Source organism: Spinacia oleracea, chromosome 3 (assembly GCF_020520425.1).
Source record: "Spinacia oleracea cultivar Varoflay chromosome 3, BTI_SOV_V1, whole genome shotgun sequence".
Lineage (NCBI taxonomy): Eukaryota > Viridiplantae > Streptophyta > Magnoliopsida > Caryophyllales > Amaranthaceae > Spinacia > Spinacia oleracea.
Genome location: NC_079489.1, coordinates 151907547 through 151934694, shown reverse-complemented (window position 1 = coordinate 151934694; position 27148 = coordinate 151907547). Strand labels below are relative to the sequence as shown.

Genomic DNA, 27148 nt, shown 5'->3' with positions numbered 1-27148 from the left:
ATCTTTGTAATTGTTAATTAATTGCAAATTGCGTTTATTTAATTATATGTACGCAGTTTTTCGGCAGTTTATTCGTTACTCATCCAAATCGAGTGATTTTTGTGTCAATTCCCGCATGTAAAAGGCATTCTAAAATTTTGACAAAAAATTTATTTTTCGGCCGAACCCAGAATTCCCAAATTCGAAGCCTAACTATGACTTTTCGGAGGTTTTAGTTTTTCGAACGCAAAAGTTTGTAAATTTAAGATGTTAAATTAAATATTTGCGATTCTTGTTGATAAATCTTGAATTTTTGATTGACCTACTGTATATGTTTAACAAATTTGAATGCCTAGACTTGTTAATTATACAACCTAATTTGTAATTATGATTAATTTGTTGAAATTCGAATAATTTAGAATTGATTTGATTTTCATAATTAATGAATGATTGAAATAGGTACCCATGATTAAAAACCACCATAAAAATTGTTAATTTATGATAAAGTTTAAATTTTTATGACCTAGATTTGAATCCATGTTAATCGGAAATTAATTGATTAATAAATTTTTGATTTTTCGCCCTAAAATTATGAAAATAATATGATTTATTATTTTGTCATTAATTTTAAATTAAAAAGTTTTAATTTTTATATAATTCGCTCATAAAAGTTGCATGCACAAAGCAAAGGACGCTACGTGTTACCCTTAAGGGGTGTTGTATAGTGCGGGCATGCGATGACGAGCAAGGGAGCTCGTCGCCCATGCGGTACGAATGCAGCGAGCAACGAGCGTGGCATGCACAAGGCAATGGCTGCCTAAGGGATGTGTGCTACGCGTGTGGGGCGATGGGGCGATGGGCAAGCAAGTGCAGCGAGCAAGGCAAGCACGTGTGGGCAGCGATGGATGCTGCGCCACAACGTGCGTTGCCTCGCCCAGCAGCACGCCAAGGCAGTAGCAAAGGCAGCGACAAGAGCAGCACAACGTGCACGCGGGCAGCGTTGGCTTGCCTGTCCAGCAAGCGTTGCCCAGCAGCGCGCCAAGGCGATGGGCGAGTGGGCTGCGCGTTAGGGTGGCTCGCTGGGCCTGACACATTGGTGCGTTGTTGCTTGGGCTTTGCGGTACGATCAATCGAGTGACAAGGGGTTTGTTGCTTGTTGGACTTGACGAGGCATGGGCGCAAGCCCATGGCCTTGTCTTGACCCGATTGGTTCGTTTAATTTTAATTTGAAATTTTCAATTCGAAAATAATTTTAATTAACTTTAAAATTAATAATTTAAATTGTTTTCTCGGGATTTAATTTTGATTATTATAATTATTATAAATTTTAATTTGTACTAATTATTTTACTAAAATTAAACCTTGAATTAATTTAAATTCGTTTAATTCAACTGAAATAAATTAATGGATTCGATTATAATTTTATATGAGCTTTAAATTTTAATTAAACTTGTATGTTTCCGGTTAGACTAGAAATACATTTTTATGTTTAAAATTAGTAAAGCATATAAAGTTATTGGTTTAAGTGGGAGCCTTTTGTCATAAACTCTTGATTAGGTCTACAATCCTTTAAGGTTAAAACAACTTGATTAGAATTAATAAGGACTGAATAATTGGTAGATTATTGGTGCCCTTGATTAATTGCTGCAAATATTTATGTGATGCATAACCAGCTATGTGGGCCATTCATGATAATGAATGGGTGAATTGTATATATTGTATATGTACTGTTTTACAGGTTATGAAGTGACTAGTATGGCCCAAATAGGATAGAAAATATGGTATGCGTACCATTAATTTGAATGTAATTGGTCTAATGCACCAAAGTTTGTTTTTTCAATTCAAATATGGTCTGCGTACCATCAAATAGTTGTAATTAGTTTAATTATAGCTTATCCTATTTGAAGAAAATGGCGCCTCCCATGGTGAAATTCAAGACGGAGTTTCCAATCCATTTTCAAGACGGACTTTGAAGTTGAAGCTTCAAGATGAAGTCGGGCCATACTAGATCACATTTATCTTATGCATGCTTTAAGTTATTTATTGCTTTTAAATATGTCTTAAATATGCATGAGATTATGGCTTGATTATGTTGCATGATTAAGGATTTTAGTTCACTTAAAATCTAACCAACATAGTAAGAGCCTTAAGTTGCAAACTTAAAAATTGAGTTAAAAGGTGCCATGCCAAAATAACACTTACTTGGATAACCTTTACATCAATCTAGTAATAGTTTTACGCTCAGCGAGGTGTTAATTATTGATCCTAAAGGGGTAAGGTACACAAATAATTGTGAGTACATGTTAGTTTTGGTGAAACTCAACGATATAAGTAAGGAGTCATTTTATGTCGTGGCAAAATTGATAGGTTTACATAATAAGTTCTTAGACGTACCTATTAACCAAGAGTAGTTTCTAGACTATTAGGAAAAGGCTTTTGCTTACCTAAAAGATTTTAGAATTGAGTCTAAATACATAATGTGTTTAATTCTTCAATGGTTTTAGCGTCTTGGAATCATTTTATTCACACATGCCGGAACAATAAATTCGAATAAAATGTCAATGACTTGTTTAAATTGCATGATTTCTTTAATTTCAAGTTATTATTCATGATAAATGTTTAGACTTTGCATGCTTCAATGTATGTTTTAATTATTGTTTATAATTAAATATCTTGCACTGCAGTAAATCCTTTTAGAAAGGTAACAATAAATTTCCTCGATTGGTAGTGAATCCAAGAACGATTCACGGAAATGAGAGAAAATGAGCAATTTAAATATACGTTTCTTATAGCGACTTTTATGGTTGTTTTCGAGTATCAAAGTCGAATGGCAAACCGATTGGTGCTTGTGGATTCAAAATACAATGTAGTTTTGAGATCATAAAGCATTGAGTTTAAAAGGCTCAGTTTTACCAATGGTTAACAACCTTATATCCTTGTCCATTTAATTCTCGAATGAGTCTAGTCCCTAGACATTCGAATAGATCGATGCTTAGAGAACTTTAGAAGCTTTTGGTAAGATCATCTAGTTGAAACAGAATATTCGACATACATTAAATGGTAAGAACTTTGTTGGATTGACATTGGACATGTCTAAACAAAGTATAAAAGTCAACACTAGAGAATTCAATTCTTAAGACTATAAGAAAGGGTACAAGAAATAGGAAAACAAGGAACAAGTGAAAGGAATTTACAATTCCGTTTCTACCTAAAAGTTAATGTTTAAAGAGAAGTGACCTAGCAATCAAACTTCCTTGGTATCATATACCGCTTGAGGTTCTTACTTCGGTAATAACTCAAACAATGGAAGTTATGCTACACTAATGACCTACAAGTGGGAAATGAAGCATGATAATGCTACATTAGTTGTAGGGTCATCTAGTTTGTTTTAGGTCCTTTCAAGGCTGGAACTTAATGGCTATTTTGTTCCATAATCAGCATACCTAAATTTCTGCTTCAAACACAGAAAGACTCACATTCAGAAGAACAAGAACAATGCTTGTTTGTTTGTTTATTTGAATAAAATGGTCATTTACGGGTTCAGTCAATATGCTTGATTAAAAACAAACAACTCTTTAAATAAGAACTTTACTAGGTTCAAATCAATCTCTTGATTTGAGTTCCACAAATCTTTGGCATTGTTACTTAGACCATATCAACAAGTTAACATTCTAAAGCTCTATTTTGATGGACTTTTGAAAGTTTATTGATTTCTAGATCAATTCAAGACAAGCTAGTCTCACTTGTTGAAAGTAACAAAAGATATGAACTATTGTTAGAACGCCTAGACAATAGAGTTCAAAGCTAAAGAAAGATTTTATGACTATTATTTCACCTAGATTTGAGTGAAAATTGGTTTATTTACTCAAAGTGATATAAGTTTGAATCCGTTTGGCTAGTTCAAAGATTCAGAAGTATAAAATCCACATGGCAAGAAATCATAAAGATCTAGGTTAGATCATGACGATGATTACTTTAAGACCAAACATGATCATCAATGATTGTGTGTTGTAATTTCACGATCGAGCTCCATAAGATATGGCATATCTAAGTTGGAATGATCGAAGTCAATTAGTACTTGATTCGATCAATGATGAATCATAAAAACTTTTCCTATAATTTCTAAAACAAAATGCTCAACTACCACCAAACTAAACCAAATTCGTCAAAGCTATTGAAAAGTAATTTCAGAATATCTTTTCATAAATATATATATATCTAAAGAGTTGCTAAACTCAGTGGGAGCTTAGTGTTTGTTATTCAACAAACTAAGGCCCAAGTATAGATATATGTTTCATTGTGATTTATTCAAATGAGACACAAGGGTATTGTTTCTACCACGAATTTTTGAGAACATAATGTTTGTTTGGTCGAAATAATGTCCTTTTGGAGATTCGTTTCCAAAATGACAAGTGGGAGAAAATATACCTCGAAAGTCTTCGAGGCGAACAAAAAACATAAAAGGACATTCCGGAGGCTTTTCGAAGTGCTTCAGAAAATCCGAACTTATTCTTTAAGGACTTTAGAAATGGCTTTAAATAATAGACATCTCTTAGAAGGCTTCACAAGGGCTTCAAGGAGAACAGAATATTCAAAGGACTTTCAAGTGGCTATTGATATTCTATTTGTTTGATGTTCTATACCCAAGTAGGCATAGAGTTCAAGTCACTGAAACTATGAGATTCTTCTATTAGATAGTGAAGGAACATGGAGTTCAGGTCACTAAAGCTATGCGATTCTTCTATTAGCTAGTGAAGAAACCTACAACTTGCAGTCAAACTATTATCATGTAGATTAATGAGTTTGTGACTTGTAAGAAAGCTATGACGAAACCCAGATTCCCTAAAATGGTTAGAGGCCATATATAGACTTAATGTTTAATTGGTTAAAGGCCATAAAACATACTTAGTATTTTGATGACAAAATTGATTTTTGTTGATTTGCAAGAATAGTTTCACACCTATTGGTTGCAAATTTGTTTTAAGGATAAAAACCATCAAACATGGAATTGTGTTCACACACAAAGCTAGATTAGTTGCTAAAGGTTACAAGCAAATTCACAGCGTGGATTGTGTTGAAACCTCATGCATAATCGTAATGCTCAAGTCTATAATTCAAGCAATGATTGCATATTGGTAAATATGGCAATTGGATGACAAAACGTATTCCTCAATCAAATGTTGAAATAAACTATGTACATGGTATGTCATAGGATTTGTGGATCCAAATAAATGGTTGAAAAGGAAAGCTAGCTTATGAAATCTAAGTACAGATTTAAGTAAGCAATTGGGAATTGGAACTATATTTTAGTGTAACTAATAAGTATTTTAGTTTCATAAAATGTACATGATTCTTATGGATATATAAGAAGTTTAGTGGGAGTACATAAAAACTTAATTGGTCCTATATGTATCACACACATATCTCTCTATTGTGAAATAAAATTCAAATGCTAATGACTTATATTTGAAATTATTCATCAATGATGGACCATGGCGAAACTTAGTACATACTGGGTATTAAGATCTATTTACAAAGATCTTATGATATTGTTCTGGATTAAGTAATGACATTTACTAAATCAAACACGAAAGACTCCATTGGAGATATTCGACCCATATGAATAAATCTAAGTAAAAGATGTTTGAACTATGTATAAGCATTTACTAAGTTAAACATCAAAGGATCTAAGTAAGATTCTTAACCTATATTATATGTCAAAGAATTTAGCTGGATTTAGTATCTACTGAAACTAGAATGAGCTAAAGTTACATGAATAGAATTCAATTGGGAATTATTCTGCAAAAGAATTTATCATGTATGATATAATATGAGGATCGCCAAAAACGTATCATATGACTTTAGGCATGACGAACATATACCAATCTCTATTGATCTAAGTGAAGATCAACTAGATTGAGATCAAGAATACTTATTGTTGTGGGGTTTTTCTGGTGAGATACCTTGGAGGTTTCTTGGTAACTTTTAAAGATTAAACAAGATTGTATTTTTGTAGAGAGAGAAAGTAGAGAGAAGGCAGAGCAGCAATTGCTCTAGAATGTATTGATTTTGACCCCTTTTTCTAGGGAAGTGGGAATATTTATAGTACTAGGTTTTTATGGGAATGACCTAATATTCCCCTTACATGATTGGCTGGGGAATGGGAGAAGGACACGTGTCCTTTCTCCTTACAATTCTCTGATCCCTTGTAGCAATAGTGGGCTATTTGGGCCTATTGTGCTTTGTCATTCACTTGTGATACATACTAATTAAGCCCTTTTCCAGGTATAGGTTTTATACGTACATTTATACATACTTAAATACATACATTGTAGATACCTAGATTAATACTCATGCCCCGGAGTAGACTTTGCATGATTTCTGCTTAGGGGGCGCAATACGTGCCAGGTGTCACATCCTCATTGGTGCACGAAGGCATGGTAATTTTGCCCACAACATTTGCCCCTCAAGAAGGGCATTTCTGGAAACACTTTCCGGGTATCGCTTCTTGATCTTTGATTTGCATCTTCATCTTTGGGTCAGGTGTTGAGGGGGTGACACGTGTCACCTTTCTCCATTTTGCCCCTCCCTATATATATAGAGGAGGGGGGTAAATTTCATTTTTTTTACATTTCGTTTTCACAGAGCTCTCATAGGCGATTTCCGGCGTGTTCCCACCACCATCAGGCGATTTCCGGCCACCACGAGACTCATCCTTTTCCTCGTCAAACTCATCTTGTTCTTCGCGAAACTCAGCCCGTTCTTCGCGAAACTCATCCTGTTCTTCACCAAGTACTTCGCAGATCTTTCAAGGTTAGTTTTCGCCTTTCTTGTTTTTGTTATCCTCTCGTCATTTTTCTCTTTGTTAGCGGCCGACCTCTTAGTACTAGGTAAGGGTTTAAAGGTTTTATTTAAGATTTTTCCGCCGTTCATCTTTTGTCGGGGCGGACGTCCAATCGCGTCTTTTTCTTCATTGTTGGTCACCCCTAAGCCGTGCTTCGTTCACTATGCAGAAGGCATGGCTAGAACCAAGCAAACGGCAGATCCTACGCGTCTGCGCTTGCGGGAAGAAGCATCGACACCTCCCAGGGAGAGATATTCTTCCACCGCCTCGGCAGTCGACGAAGAATTTTCCGAACTCTTCCAAGAGATCGACGAGTATGTCGAGGCGGGGGAGCAGGCGGCAAGCTCGTCGGAGGGTACAGCGAGCCAGGCAGTGGGGGAGCCAAGCGTCGCTCCATTGTCATCGGCCGCCGAGGAGCAAGAAGCTGCTCCCCAGCTTATTAGGCCCAGAGGACGGGAGGAGGCCCAATTGCTTCCGTCAGAGATTCACCCAGACGTGGGCTGGATGCGGTGGCTAGACAGGCATGGAGCCAAGATGAGGGATGACCTCTGCGTGGGGGAAGGGTACCAAATGCGCGTGCCGGCCGGTCTGGACTCGACCGTCAGCCTGCTTGCCGAGGGAGAATTCCCTGTGTATGCCGCGTCCATCAAACTCGGCATGAGATTCCCTCCACACCCCTTCGTTGTGGAGGTGTTAGATGGTTTTAATATTGGGGTGGCCCAGCTGACCCCCAACTCATGGGCGGATATCTTTGGCTACATTGCCAAATGTGCGCTGAACGACGTGGAGCCGTCCTTCAACGCCTTTCTGCATCTGGTCTCCCTCTCTCGTTCCCCCAGTGCCGCCAAAGGGTGGTTTAATCTGAGCAGCCGTGGTACCTACCAGACAGTGGTCGGCAAGCTCAGCAAGTGGCATATGTGGAGGAAGAGGTGGGTCGTGTTTTACACGGCCGACCAGGAGATGTATGAGAGAATGAGCCGTTGGAACTGCAACGCCAACTTCATGGATCGTGACGAGCCTCTTCCACCCCTTACTGCCGAAGAGTGGGATCAGATAATGGTCCTGTTCAGGGCCAACACTTACCACTTAACAGTGGATAAGAGTTTCCATGTGCCGGCCGAGTGGTTGCCGCACATTAGCCAGTTTCGGAACGAGGCCTTTCTAGCGGCCGTAGGCTTAGGAAATTCCATGACTCGAGGTTGTATGCCAATTTATGTGCCGCTCTGCCTTGGTCTTATTCATTTTTCTAACTTTGGATTTCTTTTGTTCTCAGAGGAAGGAATGAGCAAGTTGTCGGCGGCGGATACCGGGAAAGGCGATATGACCGATTGGATGGCGGACATCTATGAGGCCAAGATGCAAAAAGCCAAGGCCGAGTTGGAGGAGAAGGTGAGTATTCTCTTAGGTTGTCTATAGTGGACGTCTTTTTAGTGACGAGCCGATATCCTGATATGTGACCCATGTTTGCTAAGGTTGGCCTCGTCACTTTTTAATGACGGGCCCCTTTGTGAGTGTTTTTCCTGTGGTTGCCAAGGTGCGCCTCGTCACCTTTTAAGACGGGCCACCCCCACCCCTTTTTACAAGTGACTCGTGGTTGATAGGGTACGCCTCGTCATTTTCGAGACGGGCGTCCTTTTTAATGACGAGCCATTTTTTTATGAGTGTTGCACTTGATAAGGTACGCCTCGTCATTTTTAAGACGGGCGTCCTTTTTTAATGACGAGCCACTATTTAGTTACTTGTGATTGATAAGGTACGCCTCGTCATTTTGGAGACGGGCGTCCTTTTTAATGACGAGCCACTATTTAGTGACTTGTGAATTGTGATTGATAAGGTACGCCTCGTCATTTTTGAGATGGGCGTCCTTTTTAATGACGAGCCACTGTTCTGTGAGTGACTTGTGATTGATAAGGTGCGCCTCGTCATTTTGAGACGGGCGTCCTTTTCAATGACGAGCCACTATTCTGTGACTTGTGATTGATAAGGTACGCCTCGTCATTTTGGAGACGGGCGTCCTTTTTAATGACGAGCCACTATTTAGTGACTTGTGAATTGTGATTGATAAGGTACGCCTCGTCATTTTTGAGACGGGCGTCCTTTTTAATGACGAGCCATTGTTCTGTGAGTGACTTGTGATTGATAAGGTGCGCCTCGTCATTTTGAGACGGGCGTCCTTTTCAATGACGAGCCACTATTCTGTGAGTGACTTGTGATTAATGAGGTACGCCTCGTCATTTTGAGACGGGCGTCCTTTTCAATGACGAGCCACTATTCTGTGAGTGACTTGTGATTGATGAGGTACGCCTCGTCATTTTTGAGATGGGCGTCCTTTTTAATGACGAGCCACTATTCTGTGAGTGACTTGTGATTGATGAGGTACGCCTCGTCATTTTTGAGATGGGCGTCCTTTTTAATGACGAGCCACTACATGGTGAGTGACTTGTGATTGATCAGGTACGCCGTCATTTTTAAGATGGGCGTCCTTTTTAATGACGAGCCACTATATGGTGAGTGACTTGCGATAGATGACGAGGCCTAATATTTCACCGTCTACTTTCTTTTTTAGCAAGATAAGGACGCGGCTAGGGCGTCAGGGAAGAAGAAGGGGACGACTCTGTCCCAGCTGAAGAAGAGAGCTGTGCCGGCTGGCTCGGAGACTCCGAGTACCTTCAAGAAGCTAAAACCCCTACCTCGCCGTCTCGTGAAGAAAGACGAGTCGAAGGTTGCTGAGGGGGGATGCCCTGATGACGAAGAGATGGGCGTGGACAAGCCGTCTCTGGTGGTGGACTTGGTGTCCAAATCGAGGTCCGGTGGGCATCCGGACGAGCTGGAGGACCCTCTTTCGGGAATCCCGGCCGACGTCCGCTCTCAGATACCGGCGGAGGTGGCCCGCCGAGCAAGGTCTTCGGGCGGTAAGTATTATTCGAACGTCGTTCAGACGTATCGAGCCTCCTCTGGCAGTTCTTCTTACTCTCCGCGTCATCCTAAGGCCGTTGTTTTTCCTATAGCCAAAGACAAAGGGAAGGATGCAGCTGCTGCCGAGGACGAGAACGTACCTGCTACTCCCCACTATTCGTCAAAGGATAGGGTGGCTATATGCCGCAAGGTTTTTAAGGCCGTCCCCGCAGAGTATGTTGCTTCTCTTCCTGGCCGCAAGACTAACGCCCAGTTTGGTGCGATCCAGGCCACTCTTCTCGACGTAAGTCTATTTCCAACTTGCTTGTACTTGTCTTCTCTTTTAGAGTCATTTACTAATATGTAGCTTCTTTTGCAGTTGTTCTGCCGCATGGAATTCTGCAAGAGTTGGAAGACCCGCACTGCTGAGGAGCTCAAAGCTCAGGTGGCTGAGTCCACCCACCATGGCGACTATGCGTTCAAGTCCATTGAAGAGGTCCGCCTGCAGATGCAGACGACCATAGACCTTCAAGCGAAGGAGGTAGCTGCGTTGAGATCTGACAAGGCCGAGCTGCTTAAGAAGATCTTGGCGCAGGACAAAGACATGGTGGCAATGGTCGAGGAGGCCAAGACAGCGGCGGCGGAAATACGGGCGCTTCAGGACCAGTTGCGGGAGTACCCTCAGGTCAAAGAGGCGGCTGAGGAAGCCGAGCATCTTCGTGGGGAGCTGGAGACGGCCAGATCGCAAGTTCGCACCTTGCGTGAGCGTCTTCTGGAATCCTATGATCAGGGGGAACAAGCGACCAAGGACGCTGTTAAGCACGCCTGGGAGAGCCACATGTCAGAGTATGATCTTGGGTGGTTCCAGCGGCGAATGGAGCACAGTGCCGCTGTGTTGGCTGCTGAACGTCTTGGTCAGCCGCCCCCTGAGTTTGTATCATCTGATGACGAGGACGATGCGGCCGCTCCCTGATTTGCTTCCTTTCCCGCTTTTTTTTAAAATTTTATTCAAGAGTTCCCGTGCCTAAGGGCAAAAACAATTATGTTGTAAAGTTTTGGCGCTGATGGCGTCTGTATCATTGTGCCTGCTGAGCACACAACAATTTTCTTTCTTTTTTCTGGTCAAGAATTCTGAGCTACTTTTACACGCCTTTCTACGGGCGTTGTTTTATAAGTAAATAGGTTTTTTGATGCTTCTCTTATCTCGCATTTATTTGTTCTTCATAATTTGATTATTCCTTAATCAATAGGCTTAATCAATAGGTATGATTGCCAAGGTGCAACCGTGTACACTAAGCACGTTGATGCCGCAGGCAACTGAGTATGCGCTAGGCACTACTTTGGTCGTCACTTTTTTGGCGAGCGTGTCTATAACGATATTGATTGACGCAAGTCAATCAGTAGGTATGATTGCCGCTAGACATGCTCGTCAAATGGACTGGACGGCCAAACGTTCGTGCCGCCTAACTTTGAGCAAACAACCTTTGTTTCGAAGTTAGTCGTGCCGCTGGGCTTTCTAAGTGGTTGGTGCCGCTGGCAACTGAGCATGTGCTAGGCCCCACTGTGGTCGTCGCCTTCTTTGGCGAGCATGTCTATAACGATATTGATTGGCGCAAGTCAATCAATAGGTATGATTGCCGCTAGACATGCTCGTCAAATGGACTGGCCGGCCAAACGTGCGTGCCGCCGCGCTTTTTAGCAAACAACCTTAGTCTCTTTGATATTGGTGCCGCAGGCAACTGAGCATCCGCTAGGCACTACTGTGATAGTCGCTTTCTTTGGCGAGCGTGTCTATAACGATATTGATTGACGCAAGTCAATCAATAGGTATGATTGCCGCTAGACATGCTCGTCAAATAAGCTGGACGGCCATATATTCGTGCCGCCGCACTTTTGAGCAAACAACCTATGTTTCAAAGTTGTTCATGCCGCTGAGCTATTGAGCAAACAACCTATGTTTCAAAGTTGTTCATGCCGCTGGGCTTTTGAGCAAACAACCTATGTTTCAAAGTTGTTCATGCCGCTGAGCTACTGAAGCAAACAACCTATGTTTCAAAGTTGTTCATGCCGCTGGGCTTTTGAGCAAACAACCTATGTTTCAAAGTTGTTCATGCCGCTGGGCTTTTGAGCAAACAACCTATGTTTCAAAGTTGTTCATGCCGCTGGGCTTTTGAACAAATAACTTACGATTAAAGTTTATTTGTGCCGCTGGCACTTATTATGCTGTACTGGTCGGCCAGCGGCTTGCTTATATTGGGAGGGGAGTTGGATAGGTGATCAGCCTACAACTTGGTGCTAATCTGGGCCACTTCTTAGGCTTCAAACAATTAGTCTTGCTGAGTTTTTGCTAATCTGGGCCACTTCTCAGGCCGTCATACAATTAGGCTTTGGTTATGCATTGGAGTGTATATTTTTATATTCATTGTGCGAGCAATAAATATTACGAGACAAATAGAGGAGTATTATTTATAACTTTGCAAGGCGAATTTAGCCGGTTACAAAAGTAATTACTACCCTACTATGACCATTAGAGGCCGCCCCTTGGGCAATGGATCGTGGTAAGTAAGACAAGGCTTAGCACATATCTAGAAGAAATATTTCTTGAGATTGTCGGCATTCCAAGTGCGCAAAATAGGGCGGCCTTGCATGTCTTGAATGCGGTAGGTTCCATCTCTAACCTCATCATAGATCTCGTAAGGTCCCTCCCAAGTGGGCGTCAGCTTACCTTGTTCATTTGCTCGTCCTGTGGACTCCATTTTTCTGAGGACAAAATCTCCCACTTTGAGCACTCTATTAGAGACTCTCTTGTTGTATTCTCTTGCCATCCTTATCTTGTACAGCTGTTGTCTGAGCGCTGCATTTCCTCTAACCTCGGGCAGAAAGTCCAAGGCTGCTTTCATTGTCTCCCAGTTAGCATTTTCGTCATACAGCATGACTCTCAACGTTGGTTCACACATTTCTATGGGTAGGACAGCCTCGGCGCCATAGGCTAGCAAGAAGGGTCTTTCACCGGTTGAATTCTTAGCCGTGGTGCGGATGGACCATAAGACATTTGGCAGCTCATCAGCCCATAGACCTTTGGCTTCGTCAAGCTTCTTTTTCATTCCTTCAGAGATAATTTTGTTGAACGCCTCAACCTGACCATTGGCTTGGGGTCGTCCGACTGATGCAAAACAGGTGTGTATACCGTGATCTGCCAGCCACTCTTTCAGCTTAGGCGTCTCAAACTGGGGCCCATTATCGAAGACGATAGCCTGTGGAATCCCAAAGCGAGTCATGATGTTCTTCCAAATGAATGCTCTCACATCAGCAGTTTTTATGTTTTTGAGCGCTTCTGCCTCCACCCATTTGGTGAAGTAATCTACAGCAACAATGACATAACGCCTTCCTCCTGGTGCGGTCGTGAATGGGCCTAGGAGATCCATCCCCCATTTAGCAAATGGAATTGGGCTTGTAATGGGCGTCAGAACTCGTGCCGGTTGATGTATTAGGTGAGAAAAGCGCTGACATTTGTCACACTTCTTGACCAGTGAGATTGCATCCTCCTTAAGGGTCGGCCAGTAATAGCCGGTTCGAAGTGCCTTTTCAGCCAAAGCCCTTCCACCAATATGCGAGCTGCACAACCCCTGATGAAGGTCTTCTAGAATTTCCTGCCCCTTCTCAGGTGTTACACATCTTAACAAAGGACGGGAGTAGGCCTTTTTATAGAGGGTGTCGTCCCACATTTCAAACCAAGAACATTTCTTTTGAAGTTTTGCCGCTTCCCTTGAGTCTTCGGGCAAGACTCCATTCATTTTGAAGTTTACTATGTCATCCATCCATGTGGACGTTCTGTCAAGAGTTTCCACCTCCATTTGCTCAACACTTTTGTGCTCTTTTACCTCCCAAAACACGTGCCGAGGGGTATCACAAGACGCGGAACTTGCCAACTTTGACAGGGCATCAGCTTGGTTATTTTCCGAGCGAGGGACTTGCCTTACTTCAAAACTTTTCAGTGGCTCTACTTCCTGATGGACGGCCTGCATGTATTTGACCATAGTCGGATCCCTAGCTTCGTAGGTCCCATTAACTTGGCTCACAATCAGTTGGGAGTCAGATAGTGCTACAATCTCCTCGGCGCCTGCCGCCTTACACATTTTTATGCCACAAAGCAGGGCTTCATATTCGGCTTCATTATTTGACGCCTGGAAGTTAAATCGCATAGCATATTCAAAAGTATCTCCTTCTGGGGAGTGACAGATTATCCCTGCTCCACATCCATTCTGTGTGGATGAACCGTCTACATACACTGTCCACACTGTGCTTGTATTCTTGGCAAAGTCTGGCCTCGTCATTTCAACAATGAAGTCGGCACATGCCTGCCCCTTGACAGCTTTCCTCGGCTCATAGGTGATATCAAAGGCGTTCAGCTCTATTGCCCAATTCAGCATTCGTCCTGACGCCTCCAGCTTTGTGAAGGGCAGTTTGAGCGGCTGATCGGTGTAGATCACTATTTTGTGAGCTAAGAAATAAGGACGGAGCTTTTTGCTGGCCATGAACAGAGCTAAGCCAAACTTTTCCACTGTAGGATATCTAACTTCAGCATTTTGAAGAACATGACTGACAAAGTATACCGGCATCTGTATTCCCTCCCTCTCTGTCAGTAGAACGGCACTCAACGAGTGCTCGGACACGGCGAGATACATGTACAAAGTCTCTCCTAGCAAGGGACTAACAAGACGAGGCAAGGTATGTAAGTGCTCCTTTAATCTGACCAATGCCGCCTCGGCCTCGTCCGACCATTCAAACTTGGCCTTCTTTCTGACAGACCTAAAAAAGTAGTGGCACTTGTCTCCAGCCCTGGAAAGGAATCTGCCCAGGGCGGCCAAGCAACCTGTGAGCCGCTGGACCTCCTTCACTGTCTTTGGTGAGCTCATATCAATTACTGCCTGGATTTTGTCTGGGTTGGCTTCAATTCCTCTTTCATCAATCAAGAAACCTAAGAATTTGCCTGCCGTCACCCCGAACACACACTTCTTAGGATTCAACCTCATGTTGTAAGCTCGAATAGTCTGAAATGTCTCCCTGAGATCAGTTATGTGCGCCGCCCTCAGCTTACTTTTTACGATCATATCGTCAATGTAAGCTTCAATATTCCTGCCGAGCTGCTTAATGAACACAGTGTTAATAAGACGCTGAAAGGTGGCCGGTGCAATTTTTAACCCAAACGGCATCACCTTGTAGCAGTAAAGGCCTTGTTCAGTAACAAATGACGTTTTTTCCTGGTCGTCAGGCCACAACGGAATCTGGTGAAACCCTGAGTAGGCATCCATAAAGCTCATCATGGCATGCCCCGCTGTAGAGTCGACGAGCCGGTCAATCTTGGGCAATGGGAAACTGTCCTTTGGACATGCCTTATTGAGGTTGGTGTAATCAACACACATTCTCCAGGTACCATTAGGTTTTTTGACGAGGACCACGTTAGCAACCCAGTCGGGGTACTGACTAGGCCTGACGAACCCAGCCTCCATCAACTTTTGTATTTCCGCGGCTGCCGCCTGATATCTATCTTCCCCATGGTTCCTTTTCTTCTGACGAACCGGTTTAAAGTTTGGGTCCACATTCAGCTTATGGACGGCCACAGCAGGGTCAATACCCGGCATTTCGTCCACCGTGAAAGCAAAGATATCTTCAAATTCTCTCAAAAGGTGGACCAACTCTGCCGCCAGCGGGTCGTCAGGAGAAATCCCGATGGGCACTACTCTGTCAGGTTTGTCTGTGTTTAAAACCACATTGAAATGGGCCCCAACAGGCTCTGGGCGTCTCTCTTCCATGTGCCCTGCTGAGATAGTTAATGTTTCTTTGACGACCTTGGGTTGCGTGTCGCCACATTTTCGTTTGTTGCTCGACGTCCCTTTCTCTTCACCCGTCCCCCATGCTTCTGGACTCAAGGTGGTTAGGTAGCAATCTCTAGCTTGTTGCTGGTCACCATGTATAGTGCTGACGCTCCCATCGTCACAAATGAACTTAAGAAGCATCAGATGAGTCACAATGACAGCCTTTGCCCGGTTCAACGTGGGACGCCCCAAGATGATGTTATATGCCGTCAGATCTTTCACTATGAGAAAACGGACATCCATTTGCCGAGATTCCTTTTTATTTCTCATCCTCAAAGGAAGGGTAATTATGCCGACTGGGTGGATGACACTACCTCCGAAGCCTATAATGGGATAGTGGATTTTCTCAATTTTTGAGGGATCATGTTGCAGCCGATTCAAGCACTCTAGACTAATTATGTCCGACGAACTTCCTGTATCAACCAAAATACGCCTAACCCTTAGGTTAGCAACTTTTAACTCAATTACCAAAGGATCGTCATGCGGGGTGGAGATTTTCCCACGGTCGGCCTCGCCGATTTCAACTTTTGGAAACGGGTCAACTGTGGCCTTGCCGGACAGCATCACTTGCCCCAATCGCTTGGCATAATCCTTCTGGCCCCTCATGGTCGGCCCGCCGGCGGCCAATCCTCCTGAGATGACTGCCACGCACTCTGGGTCGGTACGATTCCCATCTTCCTCCGAGGGAGGGGATTTGTTTTTCTTGTAGAAGGGTTTGCCAGAACCTCCCGTGTTCCTGCTGATATAACTTTTTAAGAACCCCTTGGTGGCTAGGCCGTCCAATGCCCTTTTCAAGCTCTTACATTCATTGGTGTCATGCCCAATGTCACTGTGAAAGTGACAGTACAGTTTGGGGTCCCTACTTTCTGGTGGTGACTTCATGGGAAATGGACGATCAATGTCATATTTGGACCCGACGTCCATCAGGATTGTGTACATGTCTATGTTATACTCGAATCGCTCCCGATCATAAGTTCTGGGCCGTTTCTGACCTGCCGCTCCGGGGGCCCTGTCTGACTCTTTTGCAATAGCCCACGTCCCGTTAGGCCGGTTCTTCTTTTCGAATTTCTCCTTTTTTGCCGCTAGCTCGGCGGTATCACTTCCTCTGGGGTCTTTCGGGACGCTGCAAATCTCTGTTGCATGAATGAAGGCCTCGGCCTCATCCAGCACTTCTGCCATTGTTCGGACGCTTTTCTTTACCAGATCAAACTTGAAAGAGGCCTTTTTAAGCCCTCGAATGAAGTTATCGAATGCAACACCATCTGGCAAATCCGGAATTTGCCCCGCCTCTAGATTGAATCTCTTCACATAACTCCTCAGGGACTCGTCCTTCCCTTGCTGAATCCTACTCAGATGCATGCTCGTCTTCTTCTCTTCCTTGTGAGCCATGAACCGAGTAGAGAACAATAGCTCGAGCTCCGAAAAAGAGCGAATAGTTCCGGCTGGAAGTCTCTCGAACCACTTAGAGGCTACTCCTTTGAGTGTGCCCGGAAAATACTTACACCAGGTTGAGTCAGTTGTTCCTTGGACATACATGTGATGCCGGTAAACCAAGAGGTGCATGTCCGGATCTGTGGTACCATCGTAAGCATCAATGTTGGGCGGCTTGACTTTGGGTTCCCTCGGGGCTCTCATGATGGAGTCTGCAAAAGGGGTGGTGTGCCCTAGGGCCATGTTGGACACCCCCTCCTGAATGTGATATACAGGGTCTTGACGCCTGGAGTAGGGTAGCCGCTGGGAGGACTCGCGTCCGCGAGTTTGACGGGTTGGACGGGTGGCCCCTGGACGTGCCTGGCTCAGATGCGTATAAGTTGGATGAGGGAGAGGTCTATCCGGCATGACGGGGGTTGACCCAGTGTCAGAAAGTTCAGACTCAGAGTCGGGCAACTGCTCTGCGCGTGGCTGCTCACGTCCTCGGGACGTTTCTCCGATCAGCCGCCGTGGCATTCGGCATGGTAGGTAAGACATTGCCTGATTGGGCTGACTTGTTGGCGGCTGTCTCCTTAGGTCCTCGCCTGTCAGCCTGGTCCAGACATTTGGGGGGCGCAAAGAAAGTGTTGGCCTATTGCTTGCCGGCCTCTCATGATTTGCAGCCACAGCAGTGGTGTAAATCAGCATACTCTTCTGTACCTCAGCATTAACTGTCTTCCCCACATCAGCTTGGAACTCAGCCAAAATAGCCCGAAGAGCACCCACAGAGACAGGCATATCAGGGTTCTCCTCTATTACCGTATCCACCCGAGGATCCAGGTGTCCTCCAGGAGGGGTGCGATTGGCCTGGTCGTCCTCCTCGCTGAGCACCTCTACCTCGGCAGTGTGACGAGGGGTGTGCCCGGCCGCAAATGTACGCGCGGCATCTTCAGTGATTCTTGTGGCCGGCGTATGATGTTCAGTCGGCATTTCTCTTTCGAGGGGTGGCCGCTCTACGCGCGTAGGCCGCCCAGCATCGTTGTCCTGTCGTTGATCTTCCATGTTACCGTACCTCCCCACAGACGGCGCCAAATGTTGTGGGGTTTTTCCGGTGAGATACCTTGGAGGTTTCTTGGTAACTTTTAAAGATTAAACAAGATTGTATTTTTGTAGAGAGAGAAAGTAGAGAGAAGGCAGAGCAGCAATTGCTCTAGAATGTATTGATTGTGACCCCTTTTTCTAGGGAAGTGGGAATATTTATAGTACTAGGTTTTTATGGGAATGACCTAATATTCCCCTTACATGATTGGCTGGGGAATGGGAGAAGGACACGTGTCCTTTCTCCTTACAATTCTCTGATACCTTGTAGCAATAGTGGGCTATTTGGGCCTATTGTGCTTTGTCATTCACTTGGGATACATACTAATTAAGCCCTTTTCCAGGTATAGGTTTTATACGTACATTTATACATACTTAAATACATACATTGTAGATACCTAGATTAATACTCATGCCCCGGAGTAGACTTTGCATGATTTCTGCTTAGGGGGCGCAATACGTGCCAGGTGTCACATCCTCATTGGTGCACGAAGGCATGGTAATTTTGCCCACAACACTTATGGTACTTGAAAAGGTACATAGGAATAGTTCTTGGTTCAAGGAAATAAAGATATGCTAAATACTGATGCTACACACATAAACACTAGCAAAGGATCAAGCAAGATTCCTTTGGAGTTAACCATTGACAAGGACGAGCTATAGAGCATCGTGTTTTGAAATGGCAACATGGATCGGAGACCATGAGTTGTTGCGTGGGAAATTAAATATTAATTTCTATGTTCTAAGATACAGATGGAAAGTCTTCCACATATCTATGGACTGCTTGGATAAGTAAATCCAAACAAAGCATCACTAGCAACCTAGACAGTTGAAGTAAAAGTAATCATTGCCTAAGAAGCAATAAAAACAGGGTTGTTTATATTGAAGAGTTCTTCACTGAACTTGGGTAGATCACATGTCCGCTGACTTGATGGTTCTTCATTGCAAAGTGCGTAGAACCACTCTTGTGGCTGGACAGACTAGATCACAAATTAAACATACTCAAAAGATCTTATCATCATATATCGAAGAACATTCGATGAAAAGGATATTAAGATTGGAAAAGCATGATAACTAAACCTATGCAACAAATGAGAAGCAACACTCACGTTGTAGCACTGGAAATCAAGCATAGCTTTGAATTCCATGAACTGTTTTAAAGATGGGTTTGAGGCCCATGGTTGTAAAACATTGGGGTTGAACATTTATCATATATGAAATGTATTTTTCATATTCCATTTAATCTTGGTTTAGTATTAAATGATGAGTACCTTCAAATTAACGATATATTCAAGATAGACTGTCAGGACCAGTCCTGTGACTAAGAAATTTCTATCAAGTGAACTTGAATGTCAAAAGTTGAAAATGGTCCCTGGTCGGAGTTTTCTATAAAGATGGACGCATAGAAAACGTTAGACGACTAGAATGCAAGATGACTAGTAGTTCTGTTTCTTGAACTATGTGGACATGGCAATGTCGTAATCATTTGCATAGATACTTACTTTGGGAAGACTAGTATCGGACAGACCTATGAAACTTTACTGTAAGAGATGAAAATCTGTCATAAGTAAATTTCATTAAAATTATTAGACACTAATCCTCAATACCTGAGTGATTTGAGATTACTTGTTTGAGAACTGCTTACTTTGACGTTGTCAAACGTCGCACCGTAAAAGGAGGCTATAAAAGCAACGCTCAGGTAATCACCTATCAAACGAAGTCTAATCTCAAGATCGCAAGATTGGGATTGTCCTCCCATAAATCGGGATGAGATGCTGAAAGTTGTACAAGGCCACTCTGAGAGCTAGAAACTTTAAAATGCATGGCCGTGCTCAGATGAATCATAGGCTATGATTATCTGTTTATTTGACCAGTTGAACTCTGAAACCGAGAAACACCTCTGGACATAATAAGGATGACAACTCTTACCTTATGTTCAAGAGCAATCATCGAGCGACAAAGGAATTAGGAAATGCACACTTGTCCCTTAGGACAAGTGGGAGACTGAAGGAAATAGTGCCCTTGGTCCAAGTATGCATTTAATGATAAGTCTAATAAATGCGGTTCAGTATTAATTAAACAAGTTAATGAATTCAGTGAGATCAAGTGAGCTGAATGCCTAGTTAGAGGCCGCTTCAGTTCAAGTGGAATTAATGATATTAATCCACAGCTTACTCTTGACTGAACCCGTAGGGTCACACAAATAGTACGTAAATGGATCAAGTATTTAATGGCATTAAATACTCCATCTATGGATATCCGGAATCGACGGATCTTGGTTTCATTGGGAGCTAAGATCGTCAAAGGCAAGTAAATGAATACTCCGGAAACGATGATGTTGCCGGAAACGGAAATATGGATCGCATCGGAAATATAAATAGTATCCAAGTCGTAGATGTTGCCGGAAACGGAAACATGGTACGTATCGGAAAATATTATCGGAAATGGAAATATTGCCGGAATCGAAAATATTGCCAGAAACGGAAATATTGTCAGAATCGGAAATATTATCGGAATCGGATAATAATTCCGGAAACGGAAATATTAAATATTTGTTCGAAACGGAAATTAATTCCGGAATCGGAAAATATTAAATATTGTTCGTATCGGAAATGAATTCCGGAATCGGGAATTTAATCGGAAGCGTATCGTACGAATTAGCATCGGACGAGACTTGCTAGACGAAGGCCCAGCACGAAGCCAGGCCCTCGCCCAGCAATCCACACGCTTCAACACACACGCCAAAGCCTCGCCAGGCCCAGCGCAAGGCCAGGCCCAGCAAGGCATGGCGCGCGCGCAAGAAGTGGGCTGCGACGGACATGGGCTGCGAGCAAGAGCAGCTCGCGTGGGCCGCGAGGCTTGCGCGGCTGTGCTCGTGCTCGTGCTCGTGTGCGGTTGTGTGCAATACGAATCCTAAAGCTATTAGAATTCGTTCTATGATTAAATCCTAATCCTAGTAGATAGAATTTATTTAATAGAGTCATAACAGGATTCTAATTAAACTAAATTGGTATTCTAATAAGAATCTAAGTCCTTTTGCATAATCCTATAAATATGTGCCTAGGGTCACAAATTTAAAAAGAAGTTTTTAACAAGTATTCATACAATAAAAGCTGTGATTTTTGAGCAGAAAAATCAGTCACATTACTTGCCCATATTAGCCGAAAATTATAGTACCTTAAGGGCGATTCTAGTTGGTCAATCTTAAGGCGGATCCGGACGTGCTGTGGACTATCTACGAAGGGACGACACTTGGAGTCCTAAAGACTTGTTCTTGTTCGGTTCGGGCGCAGCTAGGGAGGGCACGCTACAAAGTGTATGCATCTGAATTATGCTAACTGATTATGTGTAAATAATATGTTTCCTGGCATTAAGGTTTTTCCGCATGATTTATGTTTTTTCATATTTATCATAACCTAACAAGTGAAAGAAGAGATTACAAGTAAAAGTGAGAAATAGATAGAAAACAAAGTTAAAAATTTTAAAAAAAACATTAAGAAATTGGATATCGGATATCCGGGATACCCGATCTGAAAATTTTCGGGTATCGGATTTTGGATATCCGAAACTTTTCGAATCAGATACAAATATAAAATTTCACAATTTTCGGATTCGGATATCCGATCCGAAGTAAGATTACGGATCGGATATCCGATCCGTGCTCACCCTACCTCCCACCCCCCAAAATGACATGGTCCCTACTTGTTATTTATTAATTTATCTACCCAACCCCACTTGCTTTATTATTTTATTTCATTCAATTCTTTTTCTTAATACCCGTGTCCAGCCAAGTGTATCGCTTAAATAAATACGGAGGGAGTAAAATAATTTTGATGGATAAACTTTCTAAAGGGTTACTTCGATCCGTGCATGACCACCTTATACATTACGAAGTATGAGTGATTTTGAAGAGATAATTTTTATTAAAGAGAAAGATTTTATCATTAGTAAATAAATAACTTTTTACCTTACATTCGAGTACCTTTTAAGCATTTTGAGTTAATTTTACATCCGGTGTACCATCTTTTTTATACACCACCTTTGATTATGAGTTTGTGCTTTACTAATGCATCTAAAGGGGATTTCCAAGGGTTTATGGATAAGTGTAGAAGTCTTCACCACGTGGGGGTGCCTCGAGAGGCCGGATTAACCAAGGAAGGTTATACGCTTTGGTCATGCTTAATTGGATTGAGGATAATACATTAAAGAGGATAATAAAAGTCAATTATGAAAAATTAAGGAGATTGAAGGTGATAATAAGAGCCCGCATTGAAAAGGTGGTAAAGATAATAAACTAGTGTTGGGTCAAAAATTAAAAAGTTTGACTATAAACTCTCACTAACACGAAGTATATAAGAAATACTCAATCACGTGAGCCCTGATAGATTTTGTTCGATTCATATTCTTAGAATTAGTACTTTTTAGTTTTTAATCAATATAATTTTCACGCATATAAAATTGGAGATATTTCTTTAAGTCATGTATATCGACCATGACGAATCAATGAAGCAATTTTGAGGGGCGAATGGAGTAGTCGGGCGGAATATGAAATTTTCATAATTTGATTTTGCCACCTCCATTATTATAAAACTAGATTCTGATCCCGTTTAATGAAAGGGCAGTTACATAGTGGTTGTTAAACTACATTTAAAGTACTAATTTTGTTCATGGTTGTGATTTTGGTGGGAATATATGATTTATATAGAGGTGAAATTTAAAAGTTGAAAAAATATATAATTTAGATGGTGGATTAATATCGAGTGTTAAATAGGAAGATGGGGTAGAAGAGGTTATATGACTTAAATGGTGAATTCGTGTTGAATGAGAAAGATGAAGTTGAGGAGTTGTTGAAACTGTAAAATAATTCGTATAACAAACAACAAAAGGTAAAAATAAAACAAAAAATAAAAGAACAAATTAATGGATGAAAGATGGAGACGACACATGTCGTCTAATAATCTATGGTGTTTCCTTTTTAAATACTACTAGGTATAGAGGTATAGACTAGGTATAGATGTGCCAATATAAAATAAATATGGGCATATTGCAACCTTTAGATCATCACCAATTCACCATTGTGGGTGACTCAAAAAACTTTCATAAACGTTTTTTTTCCTCCAATAGTGAGTAATACAACCATATTCATAGCCTCATAACTGGCCTCTTTTGCACTCCTAGGCCTCCTAGTTTACACTTGACAAGAAACATTTTATTTTGATTGGAAATTCAAAAGTTAAATTACTGGAGTATATTGCAACCCACATATTTATTTATTTATTTATTTTGATAAAGAAAATCAGGCCAGATTCTGGAGAAGGTCAACCTAACTCATTCTTGCGGATTATTAGGAAAAGAGAGGGGTGAAAAGACAAAAACCAAAACAACATATACAAGAGCTTTCTTTTGCTGCCAACAAATCTGGCTTGATTAGCCTCCTGAAAACAGTGGTTGGTCGAAATAGAATCAAATTTAGATAAGTCTCTCAGCTCCCTGCGACTTCAATTAAGCCATTGATTTCCCACAGAACCCGCCACACTTGATTCATCGATTTGATCACCACTAAAATTATACCCCTCTATAACGACATTTTACACCTCATCGCGATATCACTCATGATTCCTAATGAGAGCAGAAACTTCAGCAAAAAAAATGGAGGCCTCTGGATGCATAGCCTTTAATTTGCTCCTTCCATCAACAAAACACCTTTATATTATCGGATGGCAAAACCCAAGATTGAGGAGAGAATGTCTTTTTAGACATCATTGAAATTGAGTTTAAGAAAACTAACAATCTTTTAAAAGGCGTTCTAAGCGAGTTATTTGAGCTGCATGCTTTTTTTCCTTTGAATCAAAATAAAGGCGAGGATTAAGATCAATTTTCTTATTTGTGTCAAAAAGTCTTTGTTTTTATTGGAATCTAAAGTAAAAACCAGAAGAAGAAGAATGGGGTTTTTTGTTGGCAACATCTTAAGTTTGTAATAAAAAAAGACTTCAAAAAAAATGTGAATAATTAGAAATTATTTTTTATATTTCCGATTCCTAATTAGGAAAACTCGATCAACAAGATAAAAAAACGACTTGTTCTTTTTCCTTCCGTGAAAATTAGTGAAATAATTTTTTTTATGTTTCCTTATTACACTTACATATGGACGGTAGTGGAGACCACGCCACGACTGTTGCAAGAACACTCTCAAAGTGACCTTTAACATTACGGATCCTATTACATGTACACTATGTGTACAAGACATCTTGTACTCCATACTTTTCTATTGGTTGAAATGGCATAATTATTGTCTTTCATTCTCATTTTTTAGTGGGTTTGTTGATGTGTCAACAAATTAATGATGGTGTACAAGAGAATCTTATACACCTATTGTACATGTAGCCTTTTCCTAATATTACATTTTTAATCTTAGACTATTCAAGTTGTGTCAAATTTCCATATGGTTAATGATAAGATTATTGGTTTCCGAAACTAAACTTTCGCATGATATTGCAACCCACGTGAATTTAATATTGCCAAATTGCCAATGGACGCACCACATTGTTTTGGTACATTTATTTGTACGTGAAAATGTAGACATAAAGACATTAATATCACATGATTAGTAATACAATAAAAAGGAGCAAAGGAGGTAGTTATGGATCTTACGTGACCGACTTGACAACATGGCCTTGCCGAGTGGTAACGAGTGAGAGGTTTGTACGATAGATAACAATTTCAATTTTTTTTAGGATTAATTGACCAGAATGATCCCAATTTTAGGTGGTTTGCTTTTAATAATTCTAACTATAAGTTTTTTTTTAATAATCCGAACTTTTACACCTATTGACCTTTAACGGGCCTATCAGGTAAGTTACTTACTGTAGCAGGTAATGTATGGCGTGGCGCTGACATGGCAATAGAGAGTTAGTTTTTTTTTTCTTTAAATGCATTTATTCCCCCTTATTTATTTTCCTTAATAAATCTCCTTATAACCCTTGTTTCTCATTTCGTCATTTTCTTTGATTCTCCACCCAAAATTTTAAATGTTTTCAAACCTCATATTTTAATGTGACATTTAATAGCTGAACGAAGTAAACCTCATATGTTAGATCCACCGGGTCATTTTCGGGTTCAAGGGGTGTATTCCTTTGGGTTTTTTTTTAAAGGATACAGAGGTTAATTTATTTAAATGGGTTACTACCAGTAACTTACTAGTAGTAACAAGGTTGATGACCTTTGATTTCAGTTATTTGAAAGGGATACAACCATAGCAGAAATGGTGGTTACCAAATGAAGCACGATGAAGATGATGTAGTATGATTTAAGTTTATTTACCTGCCAAATTAAACAAATAACACAAAGTAAAAACAAAAATGTCAAAATGAACCTCCTTTTACAATAACAAAATTGTCAAATTACAATCTAAGGTTAAACATACGAGCGTGGAAGGTGTTTGATTTTTGTTTTTATTTTATTTTACAGCAGATGAAAAACAAAAAGGGTTTAACTTTGGGTGAATGGATATTGAATGAATGACGTGTACAAAATTTTTTAGAGAGAAACTAAAAGCCCAAGTCCAAGTTTGCAAGTGTTTACCCTTTTAACAGGTTACCGGTTTTTGGGATTGTTAAAAGTCATTAGGGGTAAAAGTTTGGATTATTAAAAAAAAAACCATAGTTGGGATTAATAAAAGTGAAACGTTTAAAGTTGGGATTTTTCCAGTCAATTATTCCTTTTTTTTATATGTTATAAAATGTTATGTGGATGTCCATTATATCCTTAGTATCTTTCTGGAATATTCTAGATCTAGGGTTTATTGTTCTCCAAGAAAATCCTATTATATTATATGTATATATATCCTATTGTTCATGGAATAAAACATACCATTGTTCTCTCCTAATTTCTCCTCTCTTTCTCTCACGACACAAACTTTTCTTTATTTATACGGCACAATTTAAAATCATCTAAAGTTATACGACACAATTTTCTTTATTTTAAATCAGTATTATGAATCATGATCAAATTTTTTTTATCTTCCAATTATATTAACCAATTGGTATTGTCGAAACTTTGAATTGTATATCATTCTTTTCTTAACCATCATCAAAGAAAGCGTATTAATTATTTGTTGGGTGATTTCCAATCTTGAAACTTGATTCTTCCATAGTGGATTATTGCCCATGATTCTAAACGTGTGCTAATGATCTTGCCCCTGATTTATAATTTGACGGTTACTTTGTAATTTTATCATAATTTGGATTATTGTCATTTATTGAAGCGTACAAACTTTTCAATAAGACGGTCTTACGAAAAAGACCGTCTTGATGGCAAACAATATGCCACATAAAATCTGATGTGGCATAATACATCAACTTTTTCATTTTTAAAATAAAATATAAATACATATTTTCTTCCCATTTTCTTTTCAAAACCCTGATTCCTTTCTCTCTCCTCCACAGCTCTCTTTCTCTCTCTCCTTGAACCGCCACCCTCTCATCAGAATTGATGACGGAGATGACGAAGCAGGCAGCGGAGCTCCTCCACTTTCCACCGGAGATATTACGGTGGCAGACGAGTAGCACGAGATGAAGGAGAATAGCGGTGAAGGAAGAAAAGGAAGCAGGAGAGCTGCGGGGATTAGAGGCGGCGAGTTTGGTTCGCCGCAGTCGGTCCTCCCCGCCGCCGCCATGCCTCGTCGTTGTCGTCGCAATAATAGAGGTTGCTCTTTCATCTCTGTCGCCTCCATTAGATCTACTTTAATGGTTTTAGGTTTTAGGAGGAGGTGGTCGTGATGGAGGTGGTGCCGGAGATTTGCCTCGTCGCAACAGCCGCCGCAGATGAGAGAAGAATGGAACAAAGGAATCAACGGTGGTGGCGGCTGAGGGGGAGAGAGATGGAGCTTAAGGTTTATGTGTTCTCTTTCTCTCTCCTCTTCATACTCTCCGCCTCTCCCTCGCCTAAAACTGCCTGCGATGACGACGAGATCGAGAATGAATCGACAACGAGGTAATTCTTTCATCTCTCTCCTACATTGTCCTTCGTCTTCTAGTTTTAGGTTTTT

The 27148-nt window shown here is 41.3% G+C and overlaps 1 protein-coding gene across 1 annotated transcript; it reads left to right on the top strand.

The window, feature by feature from the left end:
- The first annotated feature begins 9728 nt into the window (after positions 1-9728).
- On the top strand, positions 9729-10699 carry LOC130469946 (uncharacterized). The gene is made up of 2 exons (XM_056839483.1): positions 9729-10022; positions 10098-10699. The coding sequence occupies exon 2, from the start codon at positions 10110-10112 to the stop codon at positions 10689-10691; it is 582 nt and encodes a 193-aa protein (XP_056695461.1). The 5' UTR covers positions 9729-10022; positions 10098-10109; the 3' UTR covers positions 10692-10699.
- Positions 10700-27148: the final 16449 nt, after the last annotated feature.